This window comes from Zea mays, chromosome 1 (genome assembly GCF_902167145.1).
Source record: "Zea mays cultivar B73 chromosome 1, Zm-B73-REFERENCE-NAM-5.0, whole genome shotgun sequence".
NCBI classification, from domain to species: domain Eukaryota; kingdom Viridiplantae; phylum Streptophyta; class Magnoliopsida; order Poales; family Poaceae; genus Zea; species Zea mays.
Window position 1 is genome coordinate 230,900,392 of NC_050096.1, and position 20,232 is coordinate 230,920,623.

General features: G+C 44.6%; 1 protein-coding gene, 1 long non-coding RNA gene and 1 pseudogene across 2 annotated transcripts; all 3 read right to left on the bottom strand.

Annotated features, from left to right (window-relative positions):
* Window positions 1–369: 369 nt before the first annotated feature.
* LOC103643385 (uncharacterized) lies at window positions 370–2,142 on the bottom strand. The gene is made up of 3 exons (XR_560983.4): window positions 1,196–2,142; window positions 889–971; window positions 370–726 (listed from the first exon to the last, which is right to left on the bottom strand). It is a non-coding gene; the product is annotated as an uncharacterized lncRNA (long non-coding RNA).
* Window positions 2,143–9,225: 7,083 nt separating this feature from the next.
* LOC100193721 (uncharacterized) lies at window positions 9,226–13,300 on the bottom strand. Its single transcript, NM_001358872.1, has 2 exons — window positions 12,101–13,300; window positions 9,226–11,676 (listed from the first exon to the last, which is right to left on the bottom strand). Exons 1-2 carry the CDS (start codon window positions 13,159–13,161, stop codon window positions 9,378–9,380), a joined length of 3,360 nt encoding a protein of 1,119 aa, NP_001345801.1. The 5' UTR covers window positions 13,162–13,300; the 3' UTR covers window positions 9,226–9,377.
* A 1,179-nt stretch (window positions 13,301–14,479) lies between these two features.
* On the bottom strand, window positions 14,480–18,146 carry LOC109942127 (zinc finger MYM-type protein 1-like; annotated as a pseudogene).
* Between the last annotated feature and the right edge of the window lie 2,086 nt (window positions 18,147–20,232).

Genomic DNA, 20,232 nt, shown 5'->3' on the forward strand with positions numbered 1-20,232 from the left:
CACAGGGGAACAGCTCCTCACAGACTCTATCTCCTGCTGAAGCGAGAAAGAAGAGTCCTCACTACAAAAAAATGGTTTTGTATGACAAAAGTAAAGTGTCATGTTTAGTACAAAATTGGTCATAAAAAGCATCTTATGACGAAAATGTTGCGTCATAAGGGTCGTCATATAACGACCGTCACATTATGTACCTTGTGACGACTGTTCAGAGTACCGTCACATAATGTGATCACCTTTTGTGACGGCTGCGTTCGTCCGTCACATATTGTTGCTATATATGACGGTGTTATCTGTCACATTTTTTCTAGTCAACGCGTCGCCTAATGTTGGGATCGTTTAATATGGCACCCACATACAGTGACCATACAGTGACGACACACTGAGCTCTCATGATAGCTCACAGAATCATAATACACAGAAAAGCCATCATACACAACATTCTCATCACAAGTCATACACAATTCCAGCACACTAGTTCTTCCACAACAGAGGTTCAAACATACAAAGCATTCAAACAGACACCAATGTTTGGAAGGAAGGTGGATGATCGACTGATCTGGCTGAGACTATCAGCAACAATCTTGGAGGGTGACTTTTGTGCTTCTCCTTCTTCTAGCTCTCTTTCCTTCCTTTGCGGCGGCGGTGGACAAATTCATCGCCGTTAACAACTCGTATTCTCGAATCCGCAGAAGTAATCAGAACTTCCGAGGAGCTTCCAGGAGCAAACTGTCACAAGGAACACAGATATTTAACTCAGTGGTATACAACAGTATCACGTTGGAGGTTGGATGTGTCAGAATGGTGTTTGCCTTCTGGCATCCAAAACAAGAATGTGTCTTTCTTAACAAAAAAAGTTGGTCGGAAAATGGACACTCTGTGCTATATTACCTGGAAGCCAGTTATCTTCTTCTGGCCTGACTTCTTTTTCCTAATTCTTAAATCTATCTGACTTTTGTACTGAAGCTTCTTCTCTATAACAATTAAACCAATATGAATATGAGTTCATCATATGAGGAAACTGGAGCTCTCAAGGTTATCACTAGAAATCATCACAACAGACATTAAGTGTTTCTTTTCTGTCTGAAGAACATTGAGCTGTGCAGTTATTGAATGAGATGTTTCAGAATTAATACCAAAAATACCCCCAAAATGCATTTAGGCAGTTGAAATTGAGACGGAGATGATGAATTCGCACCTGAGATTTGGACCATGACAGATCAAGAACATCGGCAGCATGCCCCAGAAGTGAGCAGACTGGCTTGTCTGTGAAACCAAACACACACTTAGGAACAACCAGATGATCGGACCCTACAGACTTGTGATTGTTCTGCTTCCTCGGCCTTCTCTTCTTGTCCACATAGCCCCCTTCAGTGTAGGTGAACGACAATGCAGCCATCTCCAGTGAATCATTCCCAACAATCGCGAGAAATGGACTGCAACCACCACCATTCTCCTTTGCCACCGAAGCTTCCCCGAGTAACTCGCCCTTTCGGTCTCCCTTGGACACCTCCCACACATGGATCACGTGGTCCTCTCCAGCAGTGGCAAGGTATCGTCCATCTAGGCTGAAGTTGATGCACCACTCGAAGCGAGCCGCGAGGCCCTCTACTCTAACGAGATCCGAGCACGCCTCGGAAGCGACGACAGAGCAAGGGAGCCGAACCGAATCGGGATTCAGAACAACCGGGCTCGGCTAGGCCAGATCCAGGCAGGGGCAAGCTCCAATCGAACGAACGAGCAAGGGAAACAGGAACGAACGAACGGAAATGGAATCTAAATCGAGTGAAAGTGAAAGCCACGGGCGAAACAACAGCGGGGAAATGGATCTGGTGAGACAGGAAGGGGGGAAACGTTCCTTTCTCCGAGTGGAACTACTGACCGTGTCGGCGAGCGCACGGGGGCGGGAGCGGCGGAGCCCAGCGACCCCTCGATGCGCAGCTTGCCGGAGCCCAGCGCCACCCTGAGGATGGCCGGCTCCTCCCCTGCGCCACCTGCGGACGGAGGTGGGCGCGAGTGGTGGAGCTAGGTTGAGGGAAGGGGGGAGGAAGCCAAGGCCGGTGTACGGGATGCACGGATCCGTTCACAGCGGCGGTGCGGCGACATGGTGGGCACGAGTCGCGGCGCTATGTTGAGGGGAGGGAGAGGACTGGACTTGTCTAGGGTGGTGAGCATCCGAGAGGATAAGGTAGGAGGGAAATTTTGGTCATTTTGGGCAGGAGATGGGAAAGTGAATGCGGTCAACAGAAAGGGGTACGGTCCTTTTTTGGAAAAAAACATAAAGTGACGCCGCCAAATCATCACATAAAGGCACATCTAAGCGTCATAAAAGTAAAACCGTCTACCGGCTCCTGGCGCCTGACAATATATGACGAATCTTCGTACCCTTATGTGACAACAAAAACACTATCGTCATAAAATCTTCATGGCCTCATGAAGTTATGACGATTCAAAAAATTGCATCATATTATGTGACATTATATGACGATAACTGACCTTGTCATTAGGTATTTTGTCATAAAAGGACAAATTTCTTGTAGTGCCTGCTGCTCCAGCTCCTGTCATCGACGCTCTTGCTCCTCGTGCAGGCGGTGGTGCAGCCTCTCCAAGTGGCTAGACTGACCAGTCACCGGACGACGAAGCGGACGCTCCACGAGACGAGAGGGTAAGAAGGGGATGACAGACTTCCGTGCAGTGTGTCTAAGGCGAGCCATCTACAAAAGACACCGTAAGCATAAGAGTGAGAACAGAACTAATATGACCAACAAGTAAACCATGAATAAATGAGGAATTATAATAAACAAAAATATTTTAAGCAAGGTATAATATATAGTAGAACATAGGTTTGGTCGATATGACTAGCTTTTGAAGGGATACCAAAGTCAAGGTGATAATAGGGGTCTATAATCCTTAGAACGACCATTCTACTCTAGGTTAGCGGTTCTACAGTCAGCACACTTTGCTACCACCTATGTCACACCCGGTTTTAGAAGGCAAACCGAATGCGAACCATGTACGTGCCAGGATCAGCAATTCACGTACACAGCAGTTACATAACTGGACATCATCACACAGTGCTCAAATAATAACATAAAAGGGGAATAATAGTCGATTACATCATATGTCTGAGACATCCACATAGTCTTTACAATAATCAAAGTGCGGAAAAGAAACGTAGATACACGCGGCCTTCATAGACAGCCGACTAGGGGTTACCGCTAACCCACGCCTAGAACTCATCGTACTCTTGGAACTCCTGGAAGTCCTCCTCCATGACTTCATCTTCACCTGAGCAGTGGTTGCAACGCGGACAACCTGGGGGAGTTTGGTGTGTAAAGCAAGGGTGAGTACACATCAACATACTGAGCAATATGTCCCGTTTGGCTGTAGTGGACTAGCTTTATGTGGAGTTTAGTCAAGCAGTTGCTTTTAGTTGGTCAGGTTATTATTACTAGTAGAAAGCCAGGTTTTAGCATTAACCCAATGTACCCTTTCCAAACGGAAAGAATACCACTTACCAGTACCATAAGCATAATCATAACCATCATCCTCATCACCACCTGTAAACCATACATCTCTGATCAAGTATCTCTAATCAATGGAGCTCCCTTGGCCGCTCATAACTGCGAGCACGGCTGATATATTAGTTTCATAACACTCTGCAGAGGTTGAGCACTTTACCCACAAGCCGTGATTCCCTCTTGCCTCGGGCCGATCAAACCCTTAAACACTACCAAGGTGAATAGACAGGGTCTCACTACGTAGCCTTTACAAAGATTTCCAGGGGCAGTAGCCGCCCGTTAGGTTTCCTAAATGCACCGAACTCCTTCCCAAGGGGCGAACCAACCTTGGCAGAGCGAGCCGCATACACTGAGCCCCATTAACGGCACGACGGCGAAGCGAACTACACCCCTGTTCCTCTAATTACTCAACTAAGGGCGTCCCACTCCACCCTCATGGTTGCACTGTTTTTCCGAGCGGTCATCCAACGAACAGGTCCTTACGGAGAGGCACTCGAGAAATAGCTCGAGTCCCCTTAAGGGCCACAAGTACCATCATCATAATCAAAAGGGAAAACAACGTATCATAGATAATCTCATCATGTTCATTGATTAATGTGAAGCGCTAGCATAAAACTAAACTGAAATAACTCAACCAGAATAGGTAAACAAGGACAAGATAGACAAAAGCTAGTCAATCCTTAGGTATAAATGTGTAAATGCGGGAATTGAATTATAAGAATTAGTAGGACATAGATGGGTCAATGGACACTTGCCTTCACCAACCGACTACTGCTCAGGGTCTTCACCTGCAACTCCTTCGGACTCTGCCAACTAACCGTTAGCTATACGAGTTCAAACATACATTCCACACATTTAATATAAAAGAACAGTACACCATACAACAGAATGCAATAATTAAACGGAAGATCGACGCAGGGCGCACACCTACGGCTAAGCGAGAAAGAGAAAGTAACGGTCGAGGATACGGTCGGAGAGCGATCACGTTACACAGTTATAAATTAAACTACTTGTTTAAACATAATGGTATTAACTTGGCCATCGCGTTTAGCATAATGTAAAGTCATGTTCCATGTTTGATCATTATAAGCAGATGAAGGTAAATTAAAAGGATTGTCGCGCGGCGAGACGCGCGACACAACATTTTAAATTGAATTAAGAAATAAACGACTCGTCGCGCGACAGAGCGCGCAACGAGACACTTGCATTAATTATAAAGAGACGTTAAGCATCGCACGACGAAACGCACGACGACATACGTCATCCAAACTGAATTTAAAGTGGAACATCGCGCGACTGGACGCGCGACATCACACATTAAACAACCTGAAATTAAAATGGATCGTCGCGCGACGAAGCGCGCGTCGCAGCACATTAATAGAATATGAAATTGGACAAATTCGTCGCGCGACGAAGCGCGCGACGCAGCACGCTAACTAAACAGGGTTTAAAATTAATTAAAAACCAAGAATAAATCACCGCGCGCATGGGGCTGCGCACGCGGGAACGCGTTGGGTGAACGGGGGGCGTGAGGCCGCGCAGGCCGCGCCGAGGCCACGCGAGCCGCGCCAGGACGCGTGAGGAACCGCGCTGGGGTCCACGCTGCCGAGGGCAAGGGCCGCGCACCGGGGCCGGGACGGCCGCGCGCAGGGGGCCGAGGGGCGACGAGCGAGGGGGCCGGGACGTCGCGCGCAGGGGCTAGAGGCCGCGCGCAGGGGGCCGGGGCCGCACGCAGGGGCTGCAGGGGGCGTGCGCGCAGGGGAGAAATGGGGAGGGAGAGGAAGAGGGAGAGAGAGAAGGGAGGGGAGGGGAGCTCACCTCGGGGATCCAACTCTGGCGATCACCGTCTCCAAAACCTAGGGCACCACGGGAGAGAGAGAGAGAGAGATGGGAGAGAGAGAGGTTGCTGCGCGGGAGAAATCAAATGAGAGAAAGGGACCAGGGGGCGCACATGGGGAGCAGGGGGCGCCAGGGGCGCGCGGGCCGAGCTGGGTCGGGCCGGACTGGGCTAGGTCGGGTCAGGCTGAGCTAGGCCGCACCGCGGGCCAAAACCCCGTGGCACGCACAACCACAGATCGGAAATCAATTCATAAAGCAAAAATCTGAAACGAAACTAAGCAACGCACGCGATTAAGCATGAAATCAGACAAAGAAATATGATTCAGCATGATGCAACACTCATGTCAACTTAGGTTTTATTTACACATGACACAGACACCAGTAGCTATATTGCTTTGAAATTGGGAAGAAGGAGCAAAACAGGAAGAGAAAAGAGAGTAACGTCTGAATTTGGTGAGTAAAAAGAAGAAAAAATTCTACCCCCAAATTCAGGGAGTTACAATGGCCAATGACCCTGCTCGTGCCCGCCCCCTATGTACTGCGCCGCCCTGGCCGAGCTTCACCTCATGCGTCGTCGTCCCTCCGGTCTCCCGCATAACATGATCAACCTAACGACCGACTAGCTTTCTATTTATCCTATCTTTGATTTCCTTTTTGGGTTGGGCTATTATGATCAACATTATGCTAGCGCTATACTTTAATCAACGAACATGATGAGATACAATTATGTTACGATACTTTACATTCTGATTATGATTATGATCTTGTGATACTAAAGGTGGCTCGAGCTGTTTCCCGAGTACTTCTCCGTAAGGACCTGTTCGTTGGATGACCACCCGGGAAAACAGTGCAACCACGAGAGTGGTATGGAATACCCTTGACCAAGTAATTAGGGATGTCTTATGTTGGGTGCTGGTTTTGGTCATTGGGAACAGAGGCATCTATTATGCTCTTATATTCTCGCTCAGGGATCTAGGTACGGGCGTCGTTCCCACGACTTTTTCCTAAGGGTGGAGGGTATAGGCTTGGGTACATCATATGGTCTCTATGTAGTGGTCATTTCCAACATTCGCATAGTGATGACTCTAGGGAAAAGCCACGTAGTGAGACCCTGCCAGTCCACCTTGGAAGTGATCAATAGGGAGTCATGATCCTCGGGCAGAAAGGGAATCACGGCTCATGTGTAAAGTGCGCAACCTCTGAAGAGTGTTATGAAACTAATATATCAGTCGTGCTCACGGTTAAGAGCGGCCTTGGAAGCTCCATTTATTAATGATATAGATGGTTCGAGATTCTATGGTTCTATATATGGATTTGGTTACGATGATGATAACGATGTTCCTCGATGAGGGAATGATTCATGGGTTAGTTATTGCTAAAACTTGGCTTCTACTAATAATAAATACCCGACGAACTAAAAGTAATTGCTTTGAGTCTAACCCCACATAAAGGTAGTCTACCTCAGTCAAACAAGACATTTGCTGAGTACGTTGATGTGTACTCATCCTTGCTTTCATAAAACACCAGGTTGCCTTTGGTGCAACCTATGCCCAGGTAAAGAAGAAGAAGTAGGCATTGATGCGGATCTCTAGGAGTTCTAGGACTTCGACCGAGTTCGAGGATTAGGCTAGCGACCTCCCCTAGTCAGCTGCCCGCGGTGGGTTTATTTACGTTGGCTATGTTTCTATTATGCGCACTTTGATTATATAATGTAAATGACAATATGTAATATTGTTACCTACTCTTTATGATTATTCGAAGCATTGTGCTATATTAAGTCATTTATGTAATCGCTGTGTACGTGAGTTCTGAACCTGACACATACATTGCTCACATTCGGTTTACCTTCTAAAACCGGGTGTGACAAGATGCTCTAAACTCAAGTTTTTCTTGAGGTCTCAGAGAGTTTACACTCCCCACTAATCCTTGTTGGAGCACCCACACAAGAATGTCACTCCCCCTTGGTCTATGCAAGGACTAAGTGTTCTCTATGAGCTGGTTATTCACTGCTCTGGCATAGTAAATCACTCATGACCATGTGCATGTCCTGAGTTAGGTCACCCATAATCCTTCGAGTGATCATCGCACTCCAATCACCACCAAACCGTCGAGGTGATGTCGATCACCAAGAGTAATAAACACAAACTCTCACTTGATTCTTGCAAGACCAATGAGAACAATGAGTGGACACTAATCACTCTTGTTTGCACTAATAAGGCTACTAATCATGTGAAATATGACTCAAATCCATCAGTATACAATGCCTCATTATCTCACACTATATGTGTTGTTTTTGCTATTAAATGGGGCAAGGCACTTGCGTTGGTTGGTTGGTGGGGTATTTATAGCCCAGAACTGGCTAATTAGTCGTTACTGCTAACTTAAGTTAAATTAGTGATCGTTGAACCATCTGACGACAATCGCTGGACTAAACCACTGGGTCCGATGAGATAGAACAGTAACTATTGTACTACTGTGTTAGACATTTGAATCTTAGCCTTGGGCATATGGTTTGACGCCCATCATCGGACTAGTCTGACATCCACTAGAACCTCTTTGGTCACTTCTCACCACTTGACAGATCCATCCACTTTAATCTGATAAGGAAACTGGCCATAGGGTCCGACAACGCTATAACCAAAACCTTAGCTGAAACAATATCACCGTTTGGTCTAACACATGTCGTCAAAACAGTCTGACACACCTCTAGATGGTCTAGTCAGACAAATCGTCAGACCCCATGCATTGGTCTGACATGATATTATTCACAAGGTCTGATGATCGGTTGCTCTCGGACTATCTACGTGGAGGTGTCGAACTAGTCCACTATTGTCCAACGATCATGAAACGCAAGGTTCGACGCTTCAAAAACCCTTTTCACTTGTCTAAATTCAGAACTTTGGAATTGGATTTTGATCCTTTCATGTTTTAGGCCTCTTCTAAACCATCTAGAGCTATTTGTTTGCACCACACTAAACTCCTAGACTTATCTAGGTCAATCTACTAATTCATATCCCCTTTATAGTACGGTTAAATAAAAAACAAAGTCTCAAGTGTCTCTCAACTCCAATTGACACTTGCAACTAGTACATTCTTAACCTTGTTTTCCATCCTTTTGAACCACAATAAAATCCATAATATGGACATATGAACTATATTTTTCCCAAACACTTCTCCATTGTTGTGGCCCAACTTAAGTTTATCCCTTCAAAACACATGTCAGTTACAATAACAATATATTATTATTAATCACCAAAACACTTAAGGGTCTAGATACTTTCACATATCACTAGAGGACTATCAGTACAAGCAACTAGCAAGTGTAGAGTGACCTTGTGTGTGAGGTGACTAGGAACACAAAGCTCACCGACGCCAGCGACAAGCTCATCTGATGGTGGACCACGGATGGCTCATACTCCTCGAGTTTAGCTTACTTAGCATTGTTAAGAGATATTGTATAGGATGAGAAGTTGTAATCAAGTTTTATAGATATCTTAGATATTGTTTAAAATAGTTTAAAATCTAATTTAAATCTGTGTTGTATTTATCTAGGTTTGGTAGATATTTCTTCTTGCAGCCATTTATACAAATTTTTCTTTCTTACTTCTCCCTTTTATGCTTAGGGGCTTGTCTGACCAGTTGTATGTTTGTTTTACTCCTTTTATTTTGCGGCAAAACTCTTGATATCCCTTCTTAAATTTTAAAAACACATCTATCTATGAGTTGTACACGCCCTAAAAGAGAAACCTGAAAGTAGTGGTACCAGGATCAGAAGAGTATTTCCAGAATGTATGAAGAGTATCTTCAGGATGCACATATATATATGCTGCAAGCACTGCAGAAGAGAAAGAACACGACACTTCTGTTCTGGATGAAGAAGGTTCCAATGATTTTCAAGTTTGTTACATCGATCAATACAAAGAAATAACACAGCATCAAGTACTTCAGTATCTCTATTCTCTACATAGATCTTTGTCAGGATTCGGCCATTCGGGATAACATAGCTGGGCTAGTTACAAGTCACAAGAAGCGGTCAAGCAGAAGCCCATCAATCCATACTAATACCCTCTTGACCTTTGCACGATAGGCACTTCCCTCATTGATGCAAGAGTTTGCAAGCAGAGGGCAGTTGTTAATGCTCACGACCTGAACTGAGCTAGGCAAGCCTCCATTTGGCAGGGACTTAATCGAACCACAGTCTGAAATCTCGAGTCTTACTAACGAATCAAGACCACCCATGTCCGGAAGGTCGGTAAGCCTCCCACAAGAAACGATCTCCAAGTCTTCCAACGCTTGCAGGCGCTGCATGCCCTCTGGCAGTTCACGAAGCAGAGGACAGTGCCTCACACAGAAGTGAGTCAGGGTACACGGTGGCCAGTCCTCTGGTATGTGCTGCAGCTGCTCGCAGTGGCTGATCTCCAGGCGCTGCAAAGATGTATGCAACTGTCCGATCCTTGGGGGGAAGTTCACTGTAGGCATGTTGCAGAGGGTGATGGATGTTGGAGAAGAAAGCCTGGGCCATGATCCCCATATCCAGTCGCCACTAGCGTCTACGTTCACGCGCTTCAGCGATGGGAAATTCCGGAGGCCACGGAAACTGACTGACCCTGTCACTGTGATCTTGGCCAGCGACGGAAGGCTGTGAGTCACTTGTTCCAGCATGCAGCAGTTCTCAAGAACAAGCTCGAGAAGACTAGACAGAGCGCATCTCCCATCCCCGTCCCCTTCCCAACGCTGCAGTCTGGTCATCCCCTCAAAATGCAGCTTCTTCAGTGATCGGAAGCTCCGGCGTACTCCACTTTCCCCGAAACAGTCACCGCAAAACTCACGGCAACTGATGGAGACCAAGCTATCCCAGCCTTTAAGATGGAGATTTTCCAGATGGGACAGTAATCCAAGGCAAGGGAGAGTGTCACACCTCTTGAAATCGCAGAGGCTCACAGTGACCAGGTCCGCGTAGCCTGCAGAACCAAGCCAGCTAGGGCATGCCATGCCGGTGTAACCCGAGATGGTGAGCTCCTTGATGCTGGTGGGTGCCTTTAGGCGATCTACTATTGCCTCGGCTTCTTCAATCTCGTTGCTGCTAGGGGAAAGCTTCAGCTTTTGGAGGATCTTCTTGGAAGGTTGCGTAGCTTCTTCTTGGTTGTCCCACGAGAGCTCCAGCTTCTGGAGGAACCGCTTGGAACTCAGCTGCGCCTGCGTGGCTTCCTGCACGTCCTTAACGAGATGCATGTTTGAAATGAGAAGCTCCCCACGGAGGTCGTTCAGATCGGCCAGCTCCCCTATCCCACCTCTGTGAGGGTGGACGACAGACCTCTCGCTTACGACGAATCTTGACAGGGTTTGAAGGTTCGTCAGCAACCCTATATCCTTGGGCATGCATCTCAAGCTGCAGACTTTGTGGCGAGGATCATCAGGAGCCATTAGCAGATCGATGTGCCTTAGCTTGCAAAGGCTCTTCAGATCGTGTGGCAACTCTTCCAGCTCATAGCAGTTCCTGAGCCCCAGCGTCTGAAGATTGTACAGCTCACAGATCGACTCGGGTAAGCATCTGATCCTGGTGCCTTGAAGCTGGAGGCACCGGAGATGCTTCAGCTTCCCTATCGATCTAGGCAGAGCAGTCACACCAAAGTTACTCAGATCTAAAGCTCGTAGCCTTGTGTACCTCTTATCGATGTCGTCAGGGATCTTCAGATCCACATCCTTGGAACCACCCAGAGCTATCAACGTGTGCAGGGACTCGCCACAGGAGATCACCTGGAACATGTCTTGGCTCGCATCCTTACAGAAGACGACCGTCAAATGCCGGACTCTCACTGGAACGCTGTAGCGCTGTCGTCCCATCAGGTAGCATCCGCAGTCCGCGCCCGAGACATTCGAGGCGAGGTCGTGCATCATCTCTGACAGGACGTACCTGTGCTCTTCCCCGGTGCGGTCGACGTGCGCTATCTGGAAGAAGGACTGGCTGACTAAAGACTTGAAGTAGGCTCTTCCGGTGTCCTCGACTGTATCGTCGCTGCCGGCGTCAGGTATGAAGCCCTGAGCCATCCAGTGCCTGATGAGCCATTCCTTCTCGAACTGGAACTTATGCGGGATGATGGAGCTGTACGCGAAGCAGGGCTTGAGATGGTAATCCAGCTGCACGTAGCTCAGCCGTAGGGCTCTGTTGAAATGGCTGGTGCTGGAGTCCCATTTCTCCTCCCGCAAAATATCTGCCCACTTGCTTCTGTCGTTCTCCTGGCGCAGTCTAATGGTGTATCCCAAGCTTGCTGCTATGAAGGGTACACCCCTGCACTTGCGTAGAACTTCTTCCTTCAGTCTGCCAAAACAAACATTGTCTTATTGTTCTACCCAAAATGCGTTTAGGGGCCGTTTGGACCCTTTAATTTTAATAGAGTAGGCTATTAGTTTAGAATTTAACATTTTACCACTTTTTAAAGTTTAAATGTAAGCCTATCTCAAAAATACGTTGTGGAGAGATGGAAACCGATTTTATATATCTTCAGACTATATTTACTCTACAATTTATAACACATTCTTCGGCTCGCTTCTCTATATTAAAAATATAGCACATAAATATACTCTCTCTCATCTGACAACAATGGTATAAACAAATATATTAGTCTAAAATTATAATAGCTTAATCGACTCATGCCTAAATTATAATTATTAGAATGAAATTCAATTATAAAGATCTAAAGCTACAAAATAAAGTAAAGTTGTAGTGAGGATTTGAGAAGTACCTTGTGTCGTCTGGGACATGTGCATGATGCTCCGTGCCTTGGGCGCACTGGCTGAACAATGACAAGCAGTCCTCTTCTTCCAGACGCTGCAACCTGTGCGGGCCTAACGTACGAACAAGCCCAGCAACATTCTCGCTCCTCGTCGTCACTATGATCTTGCTTCCTGGAGCACCGCTGAGGAACGAACGCTTGAGCATGTCCCAGTCCTCCCAGCTCTCGTTCCAGTAGTCGTCCAGGACGAGGAGGTACCTTCTCCCTCGCAGCAGCCGGTCCAGGCTCGTGTGGAGGGTGTTGAGGCTATGGCTTTGAAATTGAGAGCACTGTATGGATTCTATGATAGATGAAAAGATCCTTTCTATGCTGAACTGATGTGTCACATGAACCCACAGCTTCAGCTCGAAGTGCTTCGCCACACGCTCGGCCTTGAGGACCAGCTGAGCCACGGTTGTCTTCCCGATGTAGGCCTCCCCCACGATCGGCAAGACCGCCACGACATTGCCGGGCTTCGGGTCAGGTCGAAGAAGCATCTCTACGATCTTCTCCTCATCGCCGTGTCTACCGCACACCACGGTCGGAGGAAGCAAGGAGGTCCGCTCGTTCCCGCCACCATCACATGGCTGACCATTCTGCGCTTGGAGGTCCAGGAGCATCTCTTGTATATTTCTGATGCCATCAATCCTGTCGGCAAAATCCTTGAACTTGTTCTCCATATTATGCCTAAACATCGCGCGTGAAGGATTCAAGACGGTAGTTACGGTGCTGTTACGCAGACGGGTGGCGGGACGGATCACCTTGCGGCGCTGGACCTCGTAGCAGTACTCGTCCAGCGCCTCCGACCCTTGGTAGCTGACGTCTTTCAGGCTGGCGAAGAACGCCTCCTCCGACGCGGACAGCTGCGTCTTCTTCTCGGCGGTCCCGAGGGCAGCTTGGATCATGCCCAGCTTAGAGACTAATTGCTTCCTCCCTTCCTCGAGATGGCGTTCAGACTGCTCCTCCTTCAGAAGGTACACCATGACCTGGTAAAGGGATTGCAGAAAGGCCGAGAGCAAAGCGTCATCCATCGCAGCGGATTGAGCTGCCTTCCTGAGGTATGGAAATGGAAGGACGTTCTGCTCTGCTATGCTCTCCTCTCACGACACGAGGTATGGGAATGGAAGGATGCTCGACGGTGCAGGAAGGAGAGAAGATGGCTGCAAATGCGTAGGGACCTCACCTCGTAAATAGAAAGCTGTGACCTGTGAAGGGAACGCTAACGAATCAAAAACGAGTGAAGACTTGGAATTTGTCCACGCAAGGTCAATTCTAAACAGCCAAGACCAAGACCCACCGTGCTACGTACATACGCAGTCGTGCTATGTATATACACAGTCTCGTTCATAGTTTAGCAAATGGTTTCGTTCATTCTATAACGATTCATTATCTTCTTTTTTTTAAAAAAAACTTGTGCTATGTACAGACGCAGCCGTGCTATGAGCTACATTGTTCTTGCACAAGGCTCTACATTGTTTTTGCACAAGGCTAGGAAAAAAAATAGGTCATACTAAGGTCTTATTTATTTTTCTTCTAGATTATATAAGCTGAATTATAGCGTAAAGATATAAAGATAAAATATCACTTTGAGACTTTAAATAACCTGAATAAGCTAACGTTGGATAGCTTATTTCAGCTTATTTGTGATTATAAAATGATATTTTATCTTTATACTCTTCCATCATAATCTAGCTTATATAATTTAAGCGAGAAATAAATACACCCTAAATATCATAATATATTGATCCTTCATGAGACCTTAGTTTTATCGGTGCTGCCATTCTGAACGTTTATGCTTTGGAGACCACCTCATTGCGCATACAAAATATCCAGTTGCTTGAGGCCGATGTTCAATCATCACAACAAGTGGAACAAGTTGGACTGTAAAAAGACAAATCACAACTTTCAGATGCTGACACACATTAATGGCAGCGATATTTTAACTGTTTTGAGATGCTGTCACGCAACTAGAATAGTCCTTCACCAGGGGCGGATGTAGAATTTTTTACTAATGATGTCACAGTGCAATTGATGTGTAAAAAATGTTCCAATTTCAATTCAATATGTACTACCATATAATGTAATATTAAGTCAAAATAACATTATTTAAACAAAGTCAAGATTTACCTCTCATAGAAGCATTCTGCGGGCGATTCTTCATCTTTTGAAAGCGATCAATTATAACAGCATCGGAAATTGTAGCTATCATGGCAGGCTCAACAAAGCAAATGATACAGTCATTCATAAACTGATTACCAATGCGATTACGTAGTATCGTCTTCACAATTTTCATTGCAGAGAAGCACCTTTCAACAGATGCAGTAGCAACCGGCAAAACAAGTGCTAGCTTTAGAAGACGTAGACCAGAGGAAAAGCAAGATGCTTCTTTGTGCCCACCATCAATTTAGCAAGTTCAGTAATAGTATTCAGATTAGAGAATCTTTCATCAGCTTGTATATTGTCAATGTAAATTGGAAGTTCATGAGCAAGATCCTTCAATTGCTCTGGACTGAAATCATCGAAATAGTGCTTAGCTAATTCCATTAAGCTCTCCAAATTGAAGTTGCCAAAAGAATCCTTCAGGCTAAGAGCAGCCATGTAAGTTAGCAAATTAGAATTTGTTTCACCAAAGCGATCATTGAACTCAATGAGTAGCAAGTCAATAACTGAGTTTAAACAATCCCATCTATAATGTTGATAGTTAGTTCGATTTGACTTTTTCCTTGGTTTATGGCGATCAATGTACTCCTCTTCCATGTCCAACTTTGGAATATCATGCTGTTCACAAAATGAATATATTGTCTTTATCAAAGATTCCCAACCGTCATCTCTAATTTGTTGAAATTTTTGCTTTGTTAATTTTACCTCTGTCATGGCCTCCAATATATCCTGATCCTTCCTTTGTAAACAAAGTGATAGAGAATTTGCATAGCCCAGGATCATCAACATCATGTGTAAATGAAACACAAAATCAAAATCCTTGAGATAATCTAGTAGCCCACGAGCTTGGCGTCTCTTTTTGTCATTTGGGCCATGCTTTTCCACATATTCAAGAACCTCAATAACAGAAGGAAACAAGCTATTAAGACTCTTGAGAGTCTTATAGTGAGAGCACCACCGTGTGTCTCCAGGTCTTTGAAGAGATTGTTCTTGGTTCAATCCTGTTCCAGTACTAATCTGTCCACTGCCTATTGCTTTTTTACTCTATCTTGTTGACTTTGTCGTATCATGTCTTTTCTTTTGCAAGAAGCTCCAGCCACATTAAGTAGAAGAGATATCATGTCAAAAAAATCACTAATAGCATCATTCTTTTTAGCTACTGCCACAATGACTAACTGAAGTTGGTGGGCAAAACAGTGGACATAATATGCTGACCCATTGTCTTTCATAATCAAAGCTCTCAATCCATTGAACTCACCTCTCATATTGCTTGCTCCATCATAACCTTGGCCTCTAACTTGTTTCCAACTCAATTATACTTAGAAAATAAAGCATCAATATTTGACTTGAGACATGAAGTTGTTGTCTCAGCGACATGGACAACACCGATAAGTCTTTCCTTGAGTTCTCCACAATTACTGACATACCGCAAAACCACTGCCATTTGTTCTTTATCAGAAACATCAGTGGATTCATCAACCAGCAAACAGAATACATCACCACCAATTTCTTCAATAATAGAATTCACTATGACCTGCAATTAACACATCACATATCATTCAAGATCTACATTACATATCATTAATAGAATTCAATATGAACTGCAATAAACCTATCTTACCTCTGCAAAGCAATTAGCAATATCCTTTTGAATTTCTGGAGATACCATCTGATGATTTTCAGGAGCATTTCGAAGAACCACCCTCTTAATCTTTTCATTTTGCTCTGTCAAAAGTTTCACTAACTCAATAAAATTGCCCCTATTTGCAGAATCTTCAGATTCATTATGGCCACAAAAAGCTAGTCCTTGGTGTAACAAGTATCTCACAGCATTTATCGAAGTACTTAAACGAATAAAGTACTCCTCTTTGGCAATGTCTTGCTGCTTCTTGAGAGCAAATTCAATGGATTGACTTGGCTTCAATAAATTGTTACATCGTTTGACAACAGCATTATGATAACTAGACTAGTTACTCCTCCCACATGAGTGTCTAGTCTTGGTTTATTATTCCATTCAGAAAATCCTTTTGTTACAAATGCATCATTTCCAGCCTGTCATTCAATACAATCTCTAAACAAGTAGCAGTATAGGCAAAAAGCTTTATCCACCTTTTCACTGTATTCTAGCCAATCATATTCTTCAAACCAATCTGGGTTAAATCGGTGTGCCCTTTTTCCTATGATTGTTTGAGGATAACTGAAACCAGGTTGTGGTCTATGAGGACCTCTAATCAAATATCTCATTCTTATCTCTTCTTGTAGCTTAATGCCAGGATACTCTATTATTCTTTTTCTATCAACCGGATCATACGGAAGTTCATCTAAATTAACATATTTTGGTGATAGTATTGAAGAAGAACGAGTCAGAACATTAATGTTTGATGCGCCTTGATCTCTATGTGAAGATCCTTTACTACTAGTTGCTGGAGATAATTTTCTCTTCAAGAATCGTTCCATCATATTCATATTTCCTATAAAATTTGTCAAATTAAATTACTAACTGTCTACACATGTACGCACTGCGCTAAGCAACTAGGGTATAGAAAAAAATTAAATACTCAACCTGTACGGTTTTGGTTGTACCTGCGATCGCGTACGCACTACGCTAAGCAACTAGGGTATAGAAAAAAAATAAATACTCAACCTGTACCTGCGATCGTGGCTGCTAGGGAGTTGGAAAACCGAACTGTGGGTTGCCTCCTTGTCAATCACGGCAAGTGCGAGCAGGCGGGGGCGGTGAGCAGGTCTGGCTGCTGGCGGCTCCAGGCTGTAGTTGCTGGTGTGAGATACATGAGAAAGAAAATGAAACGGTAGGCTGCGGGCAGGTCTGGCTGCTCAAGCGTCACCGATGGGCAATGGGCTGTGAAACGCAGGCATGCAGCAGGCTTGAACTTTAGTACTTTACGGATGGGCTAGTCAAAAGAAAATGGCATGTGGGCCTAGACTGAGAGAGGTTGGATTGATGTCTAACTACACTATGGGCTGCTGTCATCTATGGTGAATACTAACAAATATTATGGACTTATGTTAAAAGCATTGCTGTCCATGGACAACACTTGGACCAACATGGCTCCGCCCGTGTCCTTCACTCTATTTTTTTAAGTCAAGATCCTAAAATAAACAATTCGTCGAACAGAGTCCTAAGAGCATCTCCAAAAGACTAGTTAAATAACTTGTCAAGCTAAATTTTAGCTACTTAATAGCATAATAGTTCTCCAACATACTAACATTTAACTTGTTAAGCTATCTGGCTCTCTAAATTAAGTCCCTCACTAGCCAAATTTGGCTAGCAACTCTCGCTAGCTAAGCTAACTTGCATGTTGGAGAGTCTGTTAGAATGAGATGTTATATATAGAGTTTAATATTTATGGAGAGACAAATAAAGAGTCAAATAGAGAGTCAAAAATAAAGAGTCTCTTAGAGATGCTCTAATAACTCAAGTCCCATCCGAAGATACCCAAATGTCCCAACGCAATTCTACAATGCAAAAAAAATGCTTTGTATGATCATGTAGGTGAACACGGTCTTGTTGAGTGGACTATACCAGGCTACCACACTGTTGAGTCATGTAGTGTTCGACCCCTATGAACAGGGTATACGTGGGACTATTGAGTCCTATTCTGACACCCTCTAAAATATGACCAAAGAGGTTTCGCTAGCTTCGAACTAGTCCAACAAGATGTTGTCGGGCTATATACAAAGAGCAACAAAAGAGATGTGTGAAGAGAGCTAAGTGATCCAACTGGATAAAGTCTAGAACCCTTGTCCACTTGGAGAGTGTGGGCTTGTGCACCACCACTAGCAAGAGGATCAATGCTTACCATTGAATCTCGAGATAAAAATCATTTGCTACCATCTTCCTATTAGTTTACAATCTCCATATACAAGTTTGTTTTTACTTGTATTGTTGCTCTTGTGTATCTAGTTAACTTGTACAGTTAACTAGTGCTTGCTTAGCTTATATAGTTAAGTAGCCTTGTTTTGTTTGTGTACCTCAGTTATCGTTGCTCACTAGTTTAGCTTGTGTAGCTATTTTAGTGAATACCACTAGTTTATACTAGTGTTGCTTAGTTTTTGTGCTCTCGTTCACTAGTATGTGTAGGATCTCTCTTATATATGATTGCTTGACTAGTTAATTAGGTTTTTATGATCTAGCCAACTAGAATTGTGTAGGTAAGCTCCTATTAGCTTGGCATCTTAGTTGCTTAGTTGTGATTTTTATGGTGGTTGTCATAGAAAGAGGGGTGCAATCTTGAATAGACTGAGTAGTTTAACTACATTGTGTTTGAGTTTTAGGAATAACTATTCATCCTTCTAATCCGCTATCTTAACTCTACACAAAGAGATATTACATATTTACCTGGATTGCACTTGCACTCTTGCAGGATCACAATGTATACATGCTCTTACACTTCCAGGGAATAAAGTTTAGTCTATGTCACATCGAATATTTAAGTAACAAATACGAGTATTAAATATAATCTAATTACAAAACTAACTACATAGATGAAGACTAAATGACAAGAAAGCGGATCCAGACCTCTCCTTTATATAGATGAAGGGCTACGGCCGATTGAACCTCCAACAATCGATCAAATCAAACCTCCCCTTTATATAGATGAAGGGCTACTGTCGATTGAACCCCCAACAATCAATCAAATCAAGTCTATTTCTCGTTTTTACCAGGAGTAGTTTTAGTTTAGCCCTAGTTTAGTATTTCAATCCTCAAATTCTCCGCTTCTCTTCGACTCTATGTCGATTAGAGGAGTCTAGATCGGCCTACCGAGCATAGACAACCTCTAGGATCTCTCCTCCCCGATGGGGTCCCTCCCGGGAGCGAGATCCAGGCGCCGCCGTCGACCTTCGCCGCCTCTGCGCACGCGCGGACCATCCGGCCCCAGGGCGCGGATCGTCCGGCACGTCAGGCAGGCAGTGAACCCTAGTCCTGCGCCAGGTCGCGAACCGTTCGGTCCCTAGCCGCGGACCGTCCGCGCCTGTGCAGAGAGCACCGCCACCGATTCTCACGCAGTGATTGGCGCCCCAAAAAGGCACCAACACTAAGTAATTAATTTTATAATTAAACTATATTTAATATTTATAAATAGTATCTAAATATCTGTTAGTAGGAGAAACCAAACAGCATCATTGAACATCTCTCGGTAACTTGCTCATATTCAGTAGGGAAATGTGGTGCCGATTGGACTTCGGGGTCTCGCCCAGGATGGTGGCTGACTAGCTGTCGGTAAAGAAATGAATGCCAGAATAATGGAGTCACTGCTCTGGCATGTTGTGTGGTGGCCCCGTGTTGGATGTGTTCCAGCGCATTGTAGAGGAAGGAACAGTACACGTGTTTCTTTGACCAGGTGGTATGTATGTACACCGGTCGATGCGTTCCAGGGCATTGTTGAGGAAGGAAGCCAGTGGGTTCAGCCGTTCAGGCTGGTGACTGGCTGTCCCTGTCCACGAAGAAACGGGTGCCAAAACCAAAAATACTTGAGATGTCGCTTTGACTCACTGGTGTTGCATGCTGTTGGTAGGGATGGATCCGAATATTTATTCAGATGTTAATTTGTTTAGTCTTTTTTCTTCGATTGTGAACAAATAATATATAGAATTTGCTATGTAAATTTATATTCTTTTTTTATCTTTGAGGCTATTACACTAGTACAAAAAGGCTCAAAGCCTGCGGCACCCATATATTTTTACAGACGGATCCGGTTATCCACCGACTGTGCTATTTCTAGTGGCGGTTCCTTAAGAAAACCGCCACTAGAAATCGCATTTCTAGTGGCGGTTCCTTAAGAAAACCGCCAGTAGAAATCCATGATTTGTAGTGGCGGTTTTCTTAAGGAACCGCCAGTAGAAATACGATTTCTAGTGGCGGTTTTCTTAAGGAACCGCCACTAGAAATCATTTTATCCTTAATTTTTCGAGTTTTTCAA

Excerpts from the sequence above, each read along its gene's own strand:
- LOC100193721 (NM_001358872.1), bottom strand. The coding sequence starts at position 13,161 with ATGGATGACGCTTTGCTCTCGGCCTTTCTGCAATCCCTTTACCAGGTC. Across the intron at positions 11,677-12,100 it reads CATGTCCCAGACGACACAAG|ACTGAAGGAAGAAGTTCTAC; the intron begins GTACTTCTCAAA and ends TTGTTTTGGCAG.